The 22,600-nt window shown below is 32.5% G+C and overlaps 1 protein-coding gene across 1 annotated transcript in view; it reads left to right on the forward strand.

Moving 5' to 3' along the window:
- Nucleotides 1–22,600, forward strand: part of LOC119599837 (myosin-I heavy chain) — a 779,075-nt gene that overhangs the window by 555,453 nt on the left and 201,022 nt on the right. The window contains exons 9-10 of the mRNA XM_037949747.1: nt 2,420–3,401; nt 8,710–9,008. Of these exons, the coding sequence (XP_037805675.1) occupies nt 2,420–3,401; nt 8,710–9,008 (1,281 nt within the window). The remainder of the gene's footprint in view (nt 1–2,419; nt 3,402–8,709; nt 9,009–22,600) is intronic.

Here is a 22,600-nt window from a genome sequence, read left to right on the forward strand (position 1 = left end):
CTACTAATCCACGCTGGCACAGGTCTTAAGTCAGAAAGTTTAATTTTTTTATGTTTTAATCCCAAAGGATTACAACATTCCTTGAATTTTAATGAACTCATTTCATAATTTTTAACACATTTACAATTATACCAAAATTTTAAACTGATATTTGCAGTGTAAAAAGATTGCAATATTTTCAATGATATACAGATTTTGTTATTTTTTGACAGTTTTAAAAATAGGATCAAACTATTTTACTAAATAATAGGATTTTAAATTTCAAATTATACATATTTACATACATACATACATACATATACATACATACATACATACATACATACATACATACATACATACATACATACATACATACATACATACATACATACATACATACATACATACATACATACATACATACATACATACATACATACATACATACATACATACATACATACATACATACATACATACATACATACATACATACATACACATACATACATACATACATACATTTTAGTTATTTTTAGTTTATTTGGCAATAAAACTTTATTTGATTAAAATGCAAATGTATTAAAATGTCTAACAAATTGTGAATATAGCTATATAAAAACTGCCATAACTTCCGAACCCATACATACATACATTTTAGTTATTTTTACTTTATTTGGCAATAAAACTTTATTTGATTAAAATGCAAATGTATTAAAATGTCTAACAAATTGTGAATATAGCTATATAAAAACTGCCATAACTTCCGAACCCATTGAGATCCCAATATCAAATTTCGACATCGCGTTGATAATTATTTTATCTGTTTGTTGTTAAAAAAAAAAAGAAAATTAAAATACCATTTCTCAGGATATTCAAGGATAAAGGATCTTTTCCCATTTTCAAGATCCTTGTGCCAGGACCTCAAGTATTTTTATAAAATGTTAATAATGTGTAATTGAATTCCTATCGAACGATACCTTAATTGTTAAAATCGGATGACTGGTTCCAAATTTATTCAGTCGCAAACATTCTTAAATTTTCACAAAAATGCTCGAGGAGCGCTTTGGAGCGCTATAAAATTTTAACCATATATATTACTGATCCAATTTATACGTTATAGAAAGCGCATTTAAGAGAAGAATGTATGATCCGAGTTTTAGCCAAATCAAAGGCATTAAAAATTCATGGTGTTCGAAGTGACTTTGGAATGACTCCCCTATCTTAACACAAGAAAGATTATCTTATTCAGCATCAATAACGAAATCATATAAGTACATAAAACTAAACTTTTTATTTCATAAAATTTAATGAAAAATTAAAGAGTTATGCTTAGTTTTATAAAAAACATTTCACGTTTTTTCCATACAACTACTCTTGTTTTTTTAAATAATTTTGAAAAATGTTTATACTAATTTTTATAAAATGTGATAAATTTATTTTATGATAAATTAACCTTTCTTTTAAATAGTTACATATTTTTAAAGAAGTTCTTAAAATAGTTAAAACTAATAAAAATGAATTGTCGGACCATATGAATATAGAATTTATTGATGAAAAACTGATTTTCTGAAAGAGACTACATATAGGAGCTAGGATCAATTATGGACCGATGCTATCAAAATCTGGTGGAGGGATTTATGTATGTTCATACAGGAGTTAGATATGTAGAATTTCAGTAGCGTTTAAGGAGAATTAACAACCTTGAAGCCATAATTAAGAGTTCCAAAGCCCTATTCGAGGAGTACGGTTGTATGAGGGCTAGGGGAATAATGGACCGATTTAATCCATTTCCAAACAATTTCGTTCTTGGATAAAATTAAACATATGAGCCTATTTTCATCAAATTATTTGTGAAAATTGCGACTTGTAGTTTGCTTACAAGGTCGGACGGATATAGCTAAACTACTATAGTGCTGTAGGATATAATTAACCTTCCTATTTTTTGATACGAAGTAGGATCTGAAATGGTTTGTAACTGAAAAAATAAAACAGGATTTCTGTTTTATAATTCATTAAAAAAGTTTTCCCACTACGTCTAAATAAAAAATAGCTTAAGTTTTAAATGTAGCTACAGTCGAGCCATAAACACTGATATACATATCACATGTTACGATCGGACTTAAAATGACGACGTAATATATGAAAAACAAAAAGGGCGGTATTTCTAGGCGTGGCAAAAAAATATTTTTTATATTTTAGAAAATGTTATTAACATATCTTTAATTTTAGGGGGTGACTGACACGACTTTTTTTGTCCATAGAGACCGACCCACTCTAATATACATCCTCCTTTTATACTAACTAACTAACTATTCGTTGAATAGTTTTTTTTTTTTTAAATGAATAACCGAAAATTTAATTTCTTTAAAAGTCGTTTTTATTACAAACTCTATATATGTTCATAAATATTTCAATATTGTATTTTATTCCTTAGTGTGATGAATTTCCAGTTAGTGAAAAAGTTGCTCTTCAACTTGCTGGACTTCAAGCTCAAGTTGCTTTAGGTGATCCGTCAAACCAGCCCAAACCGGAATATTATATTGATATTAATAACTTTCTTCCAGAAAGAATTTCAAAAACAAGAGAACAAGAATTTTGGATTCCCATTTTAGCACAAGCACATCGCCAATATGGAGCGTCCAGAAATGAATTAACTGCCAAGGTGCTATATTTAAGTTGTGTTATGCAATACCCACTTTACGGCACAACGATGTTTAATGTTATATATAAAGGTTTTTGGAGTCATGGAAGTAACATAATTTTTGGTGTTAACTATGAAGGAATCATGTTTATTCAGCCTGAAGATAAATTTATACTATATCAATTTAAATACATTGATATTGAGTCCATTATGTTAGATCCCAGTGACAGTTTTATAACTCTTACGTTAAACAGACAATATGTGCAAGTTAATAAGCCAAATATTAAAGACTCAAATATTTCACTAGAAGCACAAAGATGTTTCGTATTTGAAACACTACAGAAAAATGAAATCGGATCACTTATTGTATCGTATTATCCACCACTTTCCAACTGGATTATGAACAGTTTTGAAGTTTCTAAGAAAAGTAAAGGAACAACAAATGAGGATCGTGCTCGTTTGTACCAGAATGTTGTTGTTTGTAGGAGACAACTAATCGATATGGAAATATTAAGAAAACCTCAAGAATCTGGAGGCGGTTTCTTTAGAAATACTTTAAGAAGATTGTCAAAACATCGCTTGGAGAAATTAAGAGCTGAACAAGGAAATAATGTTCAAGAACATGGAGAAACATACAAAGGATTTCCACACTCGTATTGGGCTTTTAGTAGAATTCAAATAACCCAAAGTCTGAGTAAATTATCAGATCAAGAAGAAACAGTTATGGTGCAAATCTTTCAAGCGATTTTAACATATTCGGGACTTGGAATTTCAGGTTTGTAACAACACTTTTCTTTTACAATTTACATGATATCAATGAAAATACAGTGGTTTCCCGGATTAACGAATACTCAGTTTAGCGAATTTGGGATTTAACGAAAGCGATTTTTTTTCAATTGAGTACCTTGTATTACGAATGAATGTGTAAATTTTGTACCCGATATAACGAATACAAAACTTCAGCACTAAACTTCATTACCTAAAACCATTCAAAATTAAGATTCTAAACCCAATTCAATAGAAATGAAAATTCCATATAAACATGTAAGAGTTCTATATTCGGCGGTACCGAATCTTATATACAAAAAATTATTAGAAAAAATCAAAAAATCCCAGTTGTAAAACAAAAAGTCCCTTTTTAAAGAGTTTCGTTCAATCACGCTGCTGCGAATGTGCATAAAAGCCATAAAGTGCCAGTCATAGAAAGAAAAATTCGAAAAATTCTTTCCTCCAGATTTGCATTAACTTAGGGCTCTTGGTGTTTAATTTTATGTTTCTTGGTACCTTTTATATGTTCTCACTTACTCCTGGCTCTACATGCTTAGTTTCATGTTTCTAGAAAATTCAAAAAATATCTTTTGAAGAACGAAAAGTACCAAGAAGTCATTTTATAGAATCTTATTTACTCCATTTTAAGCTAAGCTATCTCCAGGAAAATTTTCCCAGAGTAGTTTAAAAAAATGTTGAACATGATCCTATCTGATTTTGATGAAAATCGGTACACACATTATTTCCATACATACAAAATTTAAGGTTCTCCAAAATTTCTAAATTCGTCACGGTTAAGAGTTTTTCTAAAAACGGTTAAATTTGGTATAGTAGATTTTCTTACATATTTATCCGATTTTAATCATTTTTCACTGTAATTAATCCCTATGTGTTGTAGTTTGACAATATTCTATTTAAAATATTATGGTTTTGAAATAAGGAAAATTATAAAAAAAATGTCTTTGTGTCAACGATATCTTAAAAACGGCATCTCCTATTTTCTTACTCATTGAAATTAGTTTGTAGTATCAACAACAACATATAAAACAAGTAATAACAATATATATATATATATATATATATATACTACAAAGTTTTTTAATTTTAGAATTAAAAAAATCAAAACATTTTTTTGATGGCACATTCAAAATATTTTGTGTGAATATAAACCGACCCTAATACGCGATGAATCAGTTCGCGTTAATCATTTTGATCGAGGGCCGCAAAAGTTATACCGGTTTTCACTTAAATATTTAAAAAATTCTTAATAATTCTATTTATATATGTAATATTTGAAAAAAAAATTGCACATTATTGTAAAAATAATTCAAATTTAGCGCATTAAATAGCTACCATAAGATTTATTTTAACAAATTTTAAGAATACTCAGTAAGAAATTTCATTTCAGTAATTTTTTAACTTGTTGCTTTTAGTTTTTGAAAGATTCCAAAAAAAAGAAAAAAAGTGTTAATATCTGAATTCTACGAGCTTGATTTATAAGGGAATGCAATTAAAAAATTATAGTTTGAAGGAATTAAATATTTATAGAGTGATGCTTTTTGATGCTAGGTAAATTTTATTTGACCCACAAAACCTACAATTATTTTACTTTTTTTATGCGCCCCAGTTTTACATTAAAGTATTAAGAAAACTTGCAAATGGTGATAATTTTGACGAATTTTGAGCATCATCCATGGTCTGCCTTAGCAAAATGTGTTTAGATATAAGTGACGGCTTTGTAGCTCACAAGGACATTTTAAATAAATAAAATCGCAAAAATAAAAAAAAGTCATTTTGCAAAATTTTTAAAAAGTTCATAAAATTTTTGCATGCTCCTCCGATTTTATATTTCAAAATAACAAAAAACTCAATTTACGCAAGAATTCAAATTATTTCCTATATAAGTGCGAATGTGCCGCGCTAAAATCGGATATTTTAAAAAATTTACGTTCAAGTTTACCAACTTTTGTAGCTGTCGTACCCATTTCCCATTTAGGGCACATTAACGAGATATATACCATACTGTGTATAATTACATCATCTAACCACTGTTGTCCAATTTTTGTATTTTATTAAGGGGCGTCAGCGCCCGGTCAAACAAACTGTAAAAAAATCAAAATTGAAAAAAACCTGGTGACAAATTTCAACATCCAAGTTCTAATATGTAAAGTGATATCACACGGATAAGCTTGTAAAGAATTTATCTCCTAAGTGTCTTTACTTAGCACTATAACGAATAGTGTCCAAAAGTTTAAAGCTATGGACCAAGAAATAAAAAGAAGGTGAAAAAAGTAGTTAGTGACACGCGTTGTTTTTAATTTTGTAAACATTCAAAACCGATTACGTTTAGAAATGAAGGCTGGAAATCTTGTGTATATAATTAGTGTTTATAAACCGGTTAACCGAAAAACCAGTTTTTATTGCATATTTCGGTTTTCGCAAACCGTTTTTTTTTTTTAAACATTTGTTTTCGGTTAACCGGGTTATCCGGTTTTTAAGTCTCGGTTAACCGGTTTCAAAAAAATCTAATTTTTGGTACAAAATTGTATGTTTTCTTTGATTTTTTATTGTGATTTTTAAAACTTTTGGATAGATAATTATAAATATTATTTTCCGTTTGTGCATATGAAAAGAGACCTAAGATTGTTAAACAAATGTTATGTATATAAAATGGAGATTTGCAATTTCAGACAATCAGAAAATTAGTAAAAAGTTGGCATTTAAAGCAATAAAAAATTAACTATTTAAACAAATTCCAACCATTATATGAAGAAATTTTTTATTTATTAAGATAAATAACATTGATGATAAAATTCAGGATGCACTTACTTGTTTACTGCGTGAGTATAATAAAAATCGAGAAGTTTCTCAAACGTTCTCAAAACGGACTTTATTTATCGAAACATAAAGATTGTTGTTGCCGTCCGAGAACTTATGCTGCTGGGGTTTTTCACAAACTGTAATGGCGCTTAGGTTGATTGACAGGAAGTCAGAATGACACCTGTCAATATTCCTAAGCGTCATTCACAATAATTTGAACAACCACAGGCGTAGCGAGCCGTTCCCGATGAATCGTTCCCGATGAATCGTCGCGAGCCTGAACACTCTTTATACTTGATAGTTCTGGACATAATTTTTGCTATTGATATAGATGGATTATATATTCAAAGGTCAATTTATCCCTCCTATGGCAACTTCCATATACCTAACGAATCAATTATATCTTCAGATCTATATAAGTTTGTTTTCTTATGATATATTAATGTACATATCTTTACTAAAAAGTGCAAATATCTTATTAAGTAATTCATAATATTTCGCAAAATGAAATTTTTCAACTAAATATTATAATATTTTAAAGATTTCCAAACATTTCGGTTAACCGGTTTAACCAGTTTTTTATACTCGGTTAACCGACAAACCGGTTTTCTAGAAATGGTCAATTTTCGGTTAACCGAAAAACCGGTTTTTCCAAAAGTCGGTTTTTTATAAACACTATATATAATCCTGTAAAAAATTTGTTTCACATTTCACTCTTACCAATTTTATTAACAATTTAGTTCAATTTCAAAGGAATTAAAAAACTTTGATAATTGCTCATATGTACATTATTTTTGAAATTATGTGTAAAAATCTGTATAATTATGTGAAAATATGCTTATTTCAAGTATTAAATACTTTTTTATCGCATGCGATATTTTTTTTCTCTTACATGAAAAACGTATTTAACCCGGCGTATTTATCTTCACTCACTTGATTTCTTTTTATACCCTACACAACTATAGTGGGGTGCTGATGTTTCTGAGTCGATTAAGACATGTCCGTCCGGCTGGCTGGCTGTCCATGTAAACCTTGTGCGCATTTATGTCTATATAAAACTTAGTTGTGTCAAATTTTGGTGAGATAATCGGAAGGTCAGGTTGTATGAGGGCTAGGGGAATAATGGACCGATTTAATCCATTTCCAAACAACTTCGTCCTTGGGTAAAATGAAACATATGAGCCTATTTTCATCAAATTATCTGGAAAATTACGACTTGTAGTTTGATTTTACATGGACGAACAGTCGGACGGACATAGATAAACCACTATAGTGCTGTGGGATATAATTAACTTTTTTCTTTTTTGATAGGAAGTATGATCTGAAATGGTTTGTAACTGAAAAAATAAAACAGGATTCCTGTTTTATAATTCATAAAAAAAATGTTTTCTACTGTTTTTCCTGGCAAGTTAATTGTTTGTTGTGAGAACGGTTGATAATGAATATTTTAACATTTTTAAATATTTATAAAATAGCTGTTTATGCATAAAAGTTTGCATTTTAAAAGCCAATATTTCATACAATTTAATGCTCTTTATTCTTGTGTAGCCACAATTTTAAATTTTGGGGAAGGATTCGAGATATCAGTAGGGAAACTAAAAAGTTGATGTAGGAAAAAAAGGGATTTTTTTTCTTATAAGCGTAGGGATTTCTGGAAAAAATTAGACACGAACAAGATCATATAAATCTGAAACTAGAGATTAAATGAAGCAAAGCTGCTTTCACAGCTTTTTATTTCTTGTAAAAGTACTTCAAAATTTCAAATTTATATAAATACTTCTACTTAAACTACTATGCCAAATTTGGTGTCGAATGACCAAGAAGAGTTGTAAAATATTTTATTTCTTTTTATTTTATTCTGTCAGGATCAAACGATGTCAAAAATGACCTTCAAAATTACGTGTGAAAAAAGATATTAAAGGATAAAAATGTTAAAATACTTTTTTAACATCTTTTTATTCTGACAGTACAAAATAAAATAATACAAAATTTTTCCCAACTCTTGTTCTTTTGACATCAAATTTGGCATTGTTTGATCAGTAGAAGTATTTTAAAATATTTTTGGAAAAATTAACTTCTTTAAAACTTTGAAGTCCTTTAGAAAGGACAAAGGATCACGTAATGAAAAACTAAAACGTAGTTTATGTCTGTATAAGCCAAAAATTAGGACAATTTTGACACATATTTCGATAAAAAGCGAAAATAATATTCCACTCATTTTGTGGACCAAAAATACTCTACAAAAATTGTAAGATTATTTTTCCCGTAATCAGCTCAAAATTACAAAATTTATGAGACCCATTTCAAAAAATCGAAGATATTTTATTTTTCAAAAATTATACAGAGGTCTTGGTTTTCAATCGCTGGGAACTGAGGACTATTTGAAAAAATATTTGTTTATTTTTTTCGTGTTTAGTACATTAATACGCATCGATTGACATCAATCAATATCAATGACATCCTTTACTGTTCTGGCTTTCTTTCCTTTTTTATAGGTGATACAGTGCAAAGAGCTGAAGATGAACATGTTACTATTGTACAATCAATCATGGATAAATGTATGCGAAAAGAGTCACTGATAAATGAACTTTATTTGCAACTTATAAAACAAACAACTGATCATCCGGATCCCAATTCAAGGGTTAATCTTCGCCATTGGGCGCTGTTATCATTAGTATGCAGTGTAGTTTTACCTTCAGTTAAAACTATTCGTAAATATTTAGTTAGTCATTTGAAGAGATGTGCCAGTGATTACATAACAGAGGAAGGAAAATATGCTCGTTTTGCAGAAAAGGTAATAATACCATTTTAACTTACAAAATTTGTTTTGCACATTGTTCAATAAAGTTTTCTACAGGGTATGGAGCGCGATTTCAATTCAAAAATAATGAATAAATCTTTTTGACTAGCGAGTTTAAAAATTAAGCTCGCGATAAGAGTTTTAAATTTATACCCGCGATTCGAGTCAAAACGAATTAATCGCGAGTTTTGTGATTTTGTAAATGAAATATATTAAAATTTATAAGACATAATCAATTTATATATACATATGACATAACCAAAAAAGTTCTTCATTGAAATTACATACCTACATATATACATTAGGGAGGAAAAATAAGGTGTCAACTTTTCCGACTAAAATTAAAGTTTAATTGATACTAAGATACCATTTCTCAAAATGTTTGTCCTGACGTCAATATTTGGTGAGCTGGATTAAAGAATAAACAGTTCCTTTTTTGAGGTTTTTATGTTTTTTTTTCATATTTCTTCCAATGGAAAGATATGTAATATTGTTATCATTAGAAAGGTCTTTGAGATACGCTTTAAATTCCATATCAGAAATTTTTTCGTAACAACATGTTAACAAAGTAGTCGAAATTTTCTAATTTTTCGGGAAATTTTCAGATTTTTTGCATTTTAACACAGATGAACTTAATATAATTCGTTGAAATTAATATATAAAAATCATCAATATAATCTACGCAAACAGTTTTTTCCGTTTTTCAAAATTCAATCTAGATCGAAATATATTTGATTTTATATACCCCCTATGTACACTACCAAAACATTGCAAAATAATGTAAACAACAACATACAAATCGTTTTTTCCCAGCAAAAATAAAACGAAGTACTTCCAAAAGAATCACATTTATCACCTCTTCAGAAGTAGCACTAAGTGATTCTTTTTACCTTCTGAGGAGTTGATGTTTAAAGACTTTCGAAGAAGCGAAAATAATTCTATTTTTTCAATCCTGAAGATATATTTTTTGTTCTTACATTTTTATGAGATAAAAAATTTTATTTTTGGGCTTTTGTATTAAATGTGGCTACTACCGTTTTTATACCCACCAACAAAAAAGATGGGGGTATATGTTTTTGTCATTCCGTTTGTAACACATTGAAATATTCGTGTAAGACCCATTAAAGTGTATATATTCTGGGTCCTTATAAAATTCCAAGACGATCTAGCCATTACCGTCTGTCTGTTGAAAACACGATAAGTCCAAATGGAAGTAGCTAGCGAGCTGAATTTTGCACAAATAATTTTAGTTGATGCAGTTTGCTTGGTATTGAAAATGGGCAATATCGGTCTACTATTTCGCCTAGCCCCCATATAAGGCCGCCTTCAGAAAATGACTTTATAGCTTACAACTGGCTAAAATAATAGCGGTGAAATTCAACACAAACATGTTTTATGGAAACTTACATCTCTTTGTAAAATTTTGTAATGATAGGTCCATAATTGACTTTACCCCCCATACTAAGTCTCCTTCAGAAAATGACTTTAACGCTCATAACTGCCTACAAGAAACATCTATAGCGGTGAAATTCGACAGCAACATGTTTTATAGGAACTTAAATCTCTTCGTAAAATTTTATAAGGATCGGTCCATAATTGACCCTACCCTCCATATAAGATCCCCTTCAGAAAATTACTTTAATGCTTATATCTGACCTTAAGAAGCATATAAAGTAATAAAATTCGTCATAAAAAAGTTGTATAGGAACCAAAACCATTTTCTTTAATTTTATGGGGATGGGGTCCATATTGACCCTACCCTCCATATAAGGTCCCCTTCAGAAAATGACTTTAACGCTCATTACTGACTCAAAAATGCGAGTACAGCGGTAAAATTCTACACAAACAAGTTTTGTGGGAGCCAAAAGCTTTTTATCAAATTTTACAAGGATCGGTCCTTAATTGATCCTATCCCCCATATAAGGTCCCCTTCAAAAAATGACTTTAACTCTCCTTATTAGCTTAAAACTGCGAGTACAGCGATGAAATTCGCCACAAACAAAATTCGTGTGAGCCAAAAACTCTCTACTAAATTTTATGAGGATCAGCCTATAAGGTCCCCTTCAGAAAATGACTTTAACGCTCATTATTGACTCAAAAATGCGATTACAGCAGTGAAATTCTACATATACAAGTTTTGTGCTAGCAAAATACTCTTTATCAAATTTTATCGGGATTGGTCTATAATTGACCCCACTATACTATACGGACAAAATAAAGTGCTAAAGTGCTCATGCTTTATTATTTCAGCGAAAAAATCTGTTAAATAATTATTGAATATAGAATTTTTGTTTTAAATTCATTTATTTTATATACAACTAGATATACCCAGTGTGCTTTGCTACCCTGTATATAATTCATATGGGAAGTGCCACGCCCCTATTATAGCTCCAATGACGTCCCACATAAATATATTAGAATTTTTTGTATTTAATTCATATGAGAGGTGCCACGCTCCCTGTTGCTAATTCGACAATTTATTACCTAAATGTTCACATGTTTTTGTATTTAATTCATTTGGGAATTATGTAAGCCCTCCATTTCTCTCCCAAATATTCACATGTATGTTAAAGGTCTTCGTGCAAAATTTTAAGATTCCAACTGCTATAATTTCCCAGATAAATGAATTTTAGTATGTAATCCCTATGCGGAGTGCCACGGCCATATTGCTAGTCCGCCAAATATTTGTCCTAAATATTCATGTCGATACTAAAGAGGCTCCGAAATTTGAGAACTCTAGCTGTTATACTTTTTCAGATATACTACTTTAAGATTTTTTTTTATTTTTTTTGTAGCTAGGCTGCCCATTTTGTCAACCTATGTTCATATGGATGTAAAAGTTGTTCATACAAAATTTTGACAATCTAGCTGTTGTAGTTTTTAAGGGCGACACGAAATAACTTCCAATGTAATAACGCCCAATTAGGATAATGAAATAAGTGCCAATAAAATTTAAAAAATCAAAAATTGGCCTTTATTTCGTTTTATTGGGCTTTGTTTCATTTTTTTATTGGGAATTATTTCATTATGAAATAACACCCAAATAAAATTGCAAAAATTTGGGATTTATTTCATACAGAATATTTTTAGACTTTATTTAATTTTATTGGGCCTTATTTCATTTATGCCCGAATTCTGAAAAGAAAACAATTTTTAAAATGTTGTATTAAAACTAACCGAGTAGTTTTGTGTGCTGAGTGTTTTTCATACAAAATTTTATATATTATTATTTTCATATTTTTAAATCAATCTATGTGCATGAAGAATTGATAGCATTAAATGAAGCAGTTTTTAAATGTTATTGGATCCGAAAATACAAATCTAATTACGGATATAGGCTTTAACTAGAAATAAAGATTTTAATATGGATTGATTTTCTCAATAACACCATTTGATGTGCAACAATAGTTTCAGAAGTGAGATTTCATAATTTTTAATTTACACGACGCAACGTCGAAAGACAAAGGCTCTTTATTTAAATATATCCAAAGTCACACGTTTGTTTCTAGAAGCGATGATATATTTTTAATTTAAAATAATTGAATGTTTAAAAGTAACATGCATGATATGGCTCCTTTCATCCATTACAAACATTTCATCAGTTAAAATAGGTTAGATTAGGTTGATAGGAGGATATATATTACATCAAATCCGAAGAAATACACCTAGGCCACTATCGGGCCTATCTGTTTAAAATATGAAACATGCAATTTTTTCTTAAATAATTATTTGAATGTAAGTGTAAGTTGCCAGAAATCCATGGCTAGTCTTGCCAAGAATAAAGGTAGGGCTTACTTCGCCTCCAAATCTGTCATATTCAAAATTGGGAAGGTGCCGATTGGAAGGGCTGTTACAACTAGCCTCGAAAAGGACACTAAAAATGGCTAAAATCAACACAGGTAAAATACATATAGCTTTAATCCAGGAACCTTGGACGATTCGCAACAAGGTTTCTGGATTAAATCACGTAAATTTCCAACTTTTCTACGCTGATACAGGATCTCGCCCGAGAACATGTATCTTATGTCACAAGAACTTATGTTTTCTCCTCTCAACAGGATTATCAACATCGGATGCAACGGTGCTGAAGCAAGGTCGTGGCAACATATTCCTTGCATCTATTTACCTGCCTTTCGATTCTCCGACACTACCACCAACGTCGGATCTGATGAAACTGGTTGAAGAGGTACAAAGGAAAAATGAGAAAATTGTAATAGGTTGTGATGCCAACTCGCACCATGTAGCTTGGGGTAGTACAAACACCAATCGCAGGGGACAAGCCCTCATGGATTTCTTTAATACTAAAGACTTGATAACATTGAACTTAGGAAGAAGTATTAGATATAACTATATGTTCAGAAGAGCTTATAAACGAAATTCAGGATTGGAGAGTTTCGGACGAGCACTCCTTTTCTGATCATCGGTACATAAGATTCAAAATACTAAGGCCACCACCAAAGCCGATAAAGTTTCGGAATAAGTCTAAAACTAATTGGACAATTTTCGGGACCTTACTAAAGAACCGTTTAGGTCAGGACACTTTTCAATGTCGAAATAAAGAGGATATAGATGCCAAAGTGGAAACGTTCACAAGTGCCCTGGTTGAATCGTTCGAGGACAGCTGCCCTCTGCGAGAGCGGAGATCTGCCCAGGAAAAACCCTGGGTAACTGGGGAGATCCGGAACCTTGGGAAGACTCTTCGCAAACTATTTAACCGGGCACGGCGTAAAAAGACCGCAGTATACTGGGATGAGTATCGTAATAAACTTGGTGAATATAAGAAAATCGTTCGAAAAGCCAAACGAGACTCCTGGAAACTTTTCTGTGAACAGGTAGATAGCGTAAATGACGTATCGAAGATAAAAAAATTCCTATCCAAAACTCATGTCCAACCGGAATCTATGATCGATGAGACGGGCAGGAGGCTTGAGGATATGGAGGAGACAATGAAACTCCTAATGGATTCTCATTTCCCACCCGGTATATCGAATAACATAGATGAACCGATATTGGAGGAAGGGGAGGGTAACACGGAAATAGTTATTACAACTGACATGGTTAAAGGGGCAATCAAGAGCTTTGCTCCCTATAAAGCTGCAGGGCCGGATGGAATTTTCCCGGCACTTTTGCAGATGGAGGCGGGATTGGTTTCCGTACATCTGTCACAAATATTCACTGCATGCTTAAAATTGGCATATACCCCAGTTAAATGGCAGGATGCAAGGGTAATATTTATACCCAAACCAGGGAAACCTAGCTATGCGACACCTAAGTCCTATCGACCGATAAGTCTTACGTCCTTCCTACTTAAAACCTTGGAACGGATAGTCGATAGCATGGTTAAAAGCAGCATACCATACAAAGACCTTAAATATAAGCAGCATGCTTATGTAAAGGGACGATCGGTGGAAACCGCTTTAAATGAAGTTGTCCACTACATAGGTGAATCTTTCGATAGCAAACTGTATACACTGGCAGTATGCATTGACATCGAAGGCGCTTTCAATAACGTGCACACTGATACCCTTATCCAATCCCTAGACCAGTTTTATGTTGACCGGGTGCTCCGTAACTGGATCAACTACATGCTAAGGAACAGATGAATAAGCTGCGAGATGTACGATATAACTATCAGGAAAAAGGTATTTCGCGGTATACCACAGGGTGGCATTTTGTCACCTTTACTCTGGGTTACCACGATTAATATCCTCCTAAGGACCCTAACCGAGAAAGGACTTAGACCTGTCTGCTATGCAGACGATGTCGTAATACTTTTAAAGGGAAAGGATCCAAATTACTTGCGTAGAAGAGCTGAGGAGGCTCTGAATACGGCCTTGAGCTGGGCTCAACCGAGAGGCCTCAATGTTAACCCGGCGAAGACGGAAATCTGTCTTTTCACAAGAAAGACAAAAATTTCTACATATACTGAACCTTGCTTCTTGGGCAAGAAGATACCGGTGACAGACAAAGTTAAGTACTTAGGTGTAATACTTGACCGGAAATTAAAATGGAGACACCACATAGAGGATAGGATCAACAAGGCACATCGGTGCTGGGCGATATGTAGGAGAACCATAGGCATGAAATGGGGTCTTAGTCCTACTATGACAAATTGGCTTTATAAAAGTGTAATTAGACCAATTCTAGCTTATGCTTCAATAATCTGGTGGACTGCTTTGGACAAAAAGTGTAATATCAAACTACTACAGGGAGTTCAGCGTACATGCTGCTTGGGTATAAGTGGTGCCATGTGTACTACTTCAACCGAGGCTCTGGAAACGTTGCTAGATATTCCACCCATTGAAACATATAAAAGATATGAGGCGGCGCTTACAGCCGAACGGCTCTTTACTTTAGGCGAACTGGCCAAAAACGGTTATAGGACACGTTGGAAGGTTATACACATTCATCGGACGTGCCTGATCGCATACCAGACACTGAATATGTCGGAAACTTTGAAACGCTAATCCCAGATAGAATGTCTTGGTCAAGCGGAACATTAGAGCAAATACCAGTAGGAATCCGTTGCTACACGGATGGCTCTAAATTAGGGGACAAAGTGGGTCTGGGGTTCTATTGAAGACCCAGAAACAGAAATATACCACCGTTTACCTAATCATAACACAAGCTTCCAGGCAGAAGTACGAGCAATAACGGAATGTGTAAATTGGATTAGAATAAATATGGCGCCCACAGGGCTTAATATATTTACCGACAGCCAGAAGGCAATTTGTGCGATATCAGGTGATAGAATTAAATCTAAGACCGTATTGGATTGTAAGAAAGCTTTAACTGAATACTCTCCCAGAGGTAAGGTTCACATCATATGGGTACCAGGCCACTCGGGAGTAATCGGCAACGAAAGGGCGAATGTAATAGCTTTAAAGGGAAGGGAGCTCGATGTAGTTAACCTGACAAACGCAAAACCATTCGACGCAACAAAAGCTGAATTAAAAATATGGATGAGAGAATCCCATAAGGCCTCTTGGAATAATGAAACGGTGGGTAGAACCACAAAGATTCTATGGGGTGACCCTGATGAGAGCAAGACGAGAAATCTTCTCAAAATGAGCAAGTCTGAGGTTAGTATGATGGTACGTATTCTGAGTGGACACACAGGATTACGAGCACACCTATACAAAATTGGACGTGCGGATTCAGACGAATGTAGAGCATGTGGAGAGGACAGTGAAACTCTGGAGCACTTTCTTTGCCACTGTCAGGCATTCGTCGAAGTTAGATCCAAGTATCTTGGAAGTGATGTTATTCCGGAAATAACATTCTTAACCAACACCGATTGGAAGATTCTTAGGAATTACGTTAAGGAAACTGAGTTTCTGAACATGGAAAAATAATACATTCAGTGAACATTTTTTTTTTTTTTTTTTCTTGAATTGGAGCGCACAACAGGCCCGATAGTGGCCTAGGTGTATTTCTTCGGATTTGATGCAGTATACATCCTCCTATCAACCTAACCTAACCTAAGTGTAAGTTGCTATGTTTTATATCACTTTAATTTATACCTATATTCTAAATTTGAATGGACTTTATTCATAAATTGAACTGAATTGTCAGGAATTGAATAAGTTTGAGCGTCGATTTCAACTGGCAAACTTAAACTTGATAAGAAAGATCTTTTTGAGATTTTGTTTAAAGAATTTATCGGTAATTTTTTAATTTCGCTTAAAAGATTTTTCACGATGGGTTTTATACTTGCACATATGTATGTGAAACTTAACCATTTACATGAAAGCTCATACAAATATGTCATTAAGTTTAAATATATTAGGGCTTTATTTCATCATTTTGGGTATTGTTTGATTGGGCTTTATTTCCATTTTTTGGGGTGTTATTTCATAATGAAATAAAGCCCAATTTTTCCGAATTATATCGTTTATTTAATTGGGAGTTATTTCAGTTAAATTGGGTGCTTTTTCATTTTTTTATTTGGAACTTATTTCATATTTATTAGGTCTTTTTTCGTTGGGAGTACTTTCATTTTCTTAATTGGGAGTTATTTCGTGTCGCCGTTTCTAAGATATGCGACTTTTAATACTTTTTATATGTGGCACCTCGCCTACTTGAATTTCCAAAACAAAAGGTAGCCTATAGTTCCTTCCAGATATACCAGAAGACACTGTAAAAATTTCAAGAAAATCGGTTTAGCCGTCTATTAAGTCCAAACATACAAACATGCATACATACATACATACATACATACATACATACTACATACATACATACATACATTCATACATACATACATACATACATACATACATACATACATACCTACATACATACATACATACATACTACATACATACATACATACATTCATACATACATACATACATACATACATACATACATACATACATACATACATACATACATACATACATACTACATACATACTACATACTACATACACATACATACATACATACATACATACTACATACATACATACATACATCATACATACAATACATACATACATAATACATCAACCTATACATACATACATACATACATACATACATAACATACATACATAGCAATTACATACATACATACATACATACATACATACATACATACATACATACATACATACATACATACATACATACATACATACATACATACATACATACATACATACATACATACATACATACATACATACACATACATACATACATACATACATACATACATACATACATACATACATACATACATACATAATACATACATCATACATACATACATACATACATACATACATACATACATACATACATACATACATACATACATACATACATACATACATACATACATACATGCATTATATCAATATCTGCACTACTCATGCCATTTTTGTATTTTTCTACCATTATTATTCGCAATCGCCTTTCCTTCCCCTTGCTTTCCCCCGTACAATTATTTTCAAAAGAAATCCGTTTTTGTTCGCTATTTCAGCGGAATTTTTTATCAATTGTGGTCAAAAATTAATCTATTGGATTTGGGGCGATGCTCTGAGCAGGTCATTCCAATTTTTCAGTGTTTTTAATCCCTACACCACTTTAGTGGGGAGGGTATATTGGGTTTGTGCTGATGTTTGTAACATAAAAAAAAAAAAAACATATATATATATATATATATATATATATATATATATATATATATATATATATATATATATATACCCTATACCCACCTTAAAGTATATCAATCGGCTTACAATCGTTTTCTGAGTCGATTTAGCTATGTCCGTCCGTCCGTCTGGCTGGCCATGTAAACCTTGAGCGCAAGGTACAGGTAGGTAGGTAGGTCGATAGGAGGATGTATACTACATCAAATCCGAAGAAATACACCTAGGTCACAATCGGGCCTGTTGTGCGCTCCTTATCATGAAAAAAAAACTGCAAGAATTATTTTTCAGTGTTCAGAAACTCAGTTTCCTTAACGTAATTCCTAAGAATCTTCCAATCAGTGTTAGTCAGGAATGTTCCAAGATACTTGGATCTAACTTCGACGAATGCCTGGCAGTGGCAAAGAAAGTGCTCCAGAGTTTCACTGTCCTCTCCACATGCTCTACATTCGTCTGAATCCGCACGTCCAATTTTGCATAGATGTGCTCGTAGTCCTGTGTGTCCACTCAGAATACGTACCAACATACTAACCTCAGACTTGCTCATTTTGAGGAGATTTTTCGTCTTACTCTCATCAGGGTCACGCTATAGGATCTTCGTGGTTCTACCCACTGTTTCATTATTCCAAGAGGCCTTATGGGATTCTCTCACCCATATTTTTAGTTCAGCTTTTGTTGCCTCGAGCTCCCTTCCCTTTAAAGCTATTACATTCGCCCTTTCGTTACCGACTACTCCCGAGTGGGCTGGTACCCATATGATGTGAACCTTACGTCTGGGAGAGTATTCAGTTAAAGCTTTCTTACAATCCAATACGGTCTTAGATTTAGTTCTATCGCCTGATATCGCCCTAATTGCCTTCTGGCTGTCGGTAAATATATTAAGCGCTGTGTGCGCCATATTTATTCTAATCCAATTTACGCATTCCGTTATTGCTCGTACTTCTGCCTGGAAGCTTGTGTTATGATTTGGCAAACGATGGAATATTTCTGTTTCTGGGTCTTCAATATAGAAGCCCAGCCCCACTTTGTCCCCCAATTTAGAGCCATCCGTGTAACAACGGATTCCTAATGGTATTTGCTCTAAGGTTCCGCTTGACCAAGACATTCTATCTGGGATCAGCGTTTCAAAGTTTCCGACATATTCTGAGTCTGGTATACGATCAGGCACGTCCGATGATTCTGTATAACCTTCCAATGTGTCCAGTATACATTGATGACGTGTCCTATAACCGCTTTTGGCCAGTTCGCCTAAAGCGCAAGGTACAGGTCGCAATTTTCAAGATTATTGGATGAAATTTGGCACATACGCTTTTTCTGACCCAAGGACAAAGCCTATTGAAAATGGTCCATTATTTCACCTAGCCGCATACAACAGAACCCCCCGAAAAGGGCATCTGAGCTTATAATTATGTTAAATATACCTGTATATCGATAAAAAGCGGCACAACTAAGTTTTATACAAGCCTTTCATAAAGATCGGGCCTCATTTGACCCTGGCTCCCATACAAAGTCCCCTTCCGAAAATTACTTGAATGTCCAAAATTAACTTATAAACACAGATATCGCGATGAAATTCAGCAGAAATAAATATTATATAAAAATAAATATATTCACAAAACTTTATCGGGCTTGGTCCATATTTGCCCCTAGCCCCCATATAAAGCCTCTTTCAGAAAATTAGTTTTTCATCAATAAATTGTTTAAATGTATCGGAACAATTAATTATTATGAATAATAAATCACATTTAATATTCATAACTGGTGTAGGGTATCATATGGTCGGTCACGCCCGACTATACTTTCTTACTTGTTTTTTCTTACAATAATATTTTTAACCTTTGTAGTGTGTTTGAAGTCATGAATCTGTTGAGGCATTAAGTCTCCCAAACCCTTTTTTACGGCATTTATTTTAAAATTGTTTATTAAATACGCTCGTGTATTGCTCATTTGTTATTGTTTTCTCCATTTTCACTAAGATACCCGCTCCTAAAGTTGAATAATGTACCAATGCCGATAGCCCTTCACCATGATGTTTAAAACCTGGGATATTGTTTTTAAAATTTTGTATATTGAAGGTCTTAACACACACATCTTGTCCACGTTTTAAAATTTTCTCTGCAAATTGGGACTCATCTGACGAACTACGTAAATTGAGCTAAAAAATACGAAATTAAATACTAAAATCGATACTAATATTTTTTAGTGATAATGTTATTTTTTTAACTTTAAATCAATTGAGTGGTAGTGCAGAAAAAAGCACTACATTCAAATGGTTAAACATTTTAACAGTCACTAACAAAAGGCTGCAATAATTTTCTTTGCACATTTTTAAATGAAAATTAAAGATTTGTAAGACAATAAATTATTAAATTTTTTAAAAATATATCTATTAAAAATTAAAATACAGATTTAGATAGGGATGACACTTTGATGGACCCTTCATATGCAGTTATCCCAACAACATTTCATGCTTTAAAAAGAAATGGTTGAAATACCTGAATTCCAAAACTTGTTCAAAGCATTTCAAGTAAAAACTTGTTCAAAGGATTTCCCGTATTTTTAGCCTCAACAAATATCTACAAGTAAAGCAAATATTTTTAAAATTTAAAAGGTCTTTGCCTTCTTCTGCTCTAGAATGATTATTTTTTAGCCGAATGGTGGACTCTCCTCGGAGAAAGTTTTGGTTGGCTTGAACTATTTCTAGACTGATCTATTAATTAAAACTATTAATTGAGTGAAAAAAAAAGAAGGAATATTTTTTGAACTAATAATTTAGTGTAGAAAAAATTATTTCACTAGGCTGTAAAAACAAATATTTTAACTATTTTTAAAATATTTTTAGTTAAAAATTTTAAATATCACTATCACTATTTTTGAGTGAGGCTTATATTTTTCAATTCATCACTAAACTTAAATAAAAGTAGTGAATAATTTTGAACTACCACTAATTATTAGTGATAGTTAAAAATTAGTGCACTACCCCCATCTCTGAGCATGAGTACTTTTGCACTTTATTTTGTCCGATAGTGTATATGAAATTCAACATAAACAAGTTTTATGGGAACTGAAATCTTCCTACCGACTTTGATGAAGATGGATCGATTAATGACCACTTCAGTAGAATTACTTTAACCCTCATTAATTGCGTAAAATTACGACTTAGGCGAGGAAATTCGAATAAAAAACTTCTTTACGAAACATAATTTATGTACTATCGTTTATAAAGATCGGTCTATAATTGACCCTTATATAAGATTCACTCCAGAAAATGACTTTAACGCTCATCTATGGCTCAAAAGTTCTTCCAAATTAGGTAGTTTTGTAGGAACTGAAATTTTTCAACTTTATTTGATGAGGATCGGTCGATAACAGATCAAACCCCCATTATCGGTCTCCTTCAAAAAATTACTTTAAACCTCATGACTGAATTAAAGATACGAGTACAGCAATGAAATTCGATACAAATAATTATACCGTGATACAATTTTACATTTTTTTGTTGGACTTGAACGACACTATACACATATGAAACCTGAGATCATATATAGTAGAACTGCGTTTTCAGTTTTTCATTTTGTGATCTTTTCTCCTTTTTAAAGGACTTCAAAGTTTTAATCAGGGTTTAATATTTAGTTTTTAGTTTTATTTTTTTAAATGTCGACTGAACTTAAGGAAGTTCAAGTATTTATTTTTCCCTCACAAGCTAACTGAAGTCAGTCAACTGTGTCAACGCACTGCTGCAATAACTTGCAAGTGGTTTTGTTTCTCTTCAGCAACCACACACACAAGCATCGGCCATGTTAAGTTTTTCAACAGATTTGCGTGTGCTGCTTACGTATTGCTTAGTTCTTGGTTTCGTTTTCTTACCAAGGGACGTAAACAAAACTATTAGTTTGACTGGTTAGTACAAATCCAGCCGACTGAACAATAAAACTTGATGGGTTGTTTGTTCAGTAAGACTTTGTTATTGTATGCAATTTGTTTTAGTATATTGTATGTTTTTGTGTTTAAATTTGACAAAAGTAAATAAAGTAATTGATAATTATCGCTAATAGAAATTGTTAATTAATTTAAAATTTATAAAATTATAAATTACTGTACTTATAAATTTAGATATTTTCTTCAAATAAAAATTAATTTAAATTTAAGCATTTTGATGATTTTTTAGTGAGATTTTGTTATTGTATGTATGTATGTATGTATGTATGTATGTATGTAATGTACATATGTATGTATGTATGTATGTATGTATGTATGTATGTATGTATGTATGTATGTATGTATGTATGTATGTATGTATGTATGTATGTATGTATGTATGTAGGGAGGGTAGGGAGGGAGGGAGGAGGAGGGAGGGAGGGAGGGAGGAGGGAGGGAGGAGGGAGGGAGGGAGGAGGGAGGGAGGTAGGAGGGGGAGGGAGGG

The sequence above is a fragment of the Lucilia sericata genome, unplaced genomic scaffold (assembly GCF_015586225.1).
Source record: "Lucilia sericata isolate MDLA Ls3-8-SP2 unplaced genomic scaffold, ASM1558622v1 Contig000090F_arrow, whole genome shotgun sequence".
Taxonomy (NCBI): Eukaryota; Metazoa; Arthropoda; class Insecta; order Diptera; family Calliphoridae; genus Lucilia; species Lucilia sericata.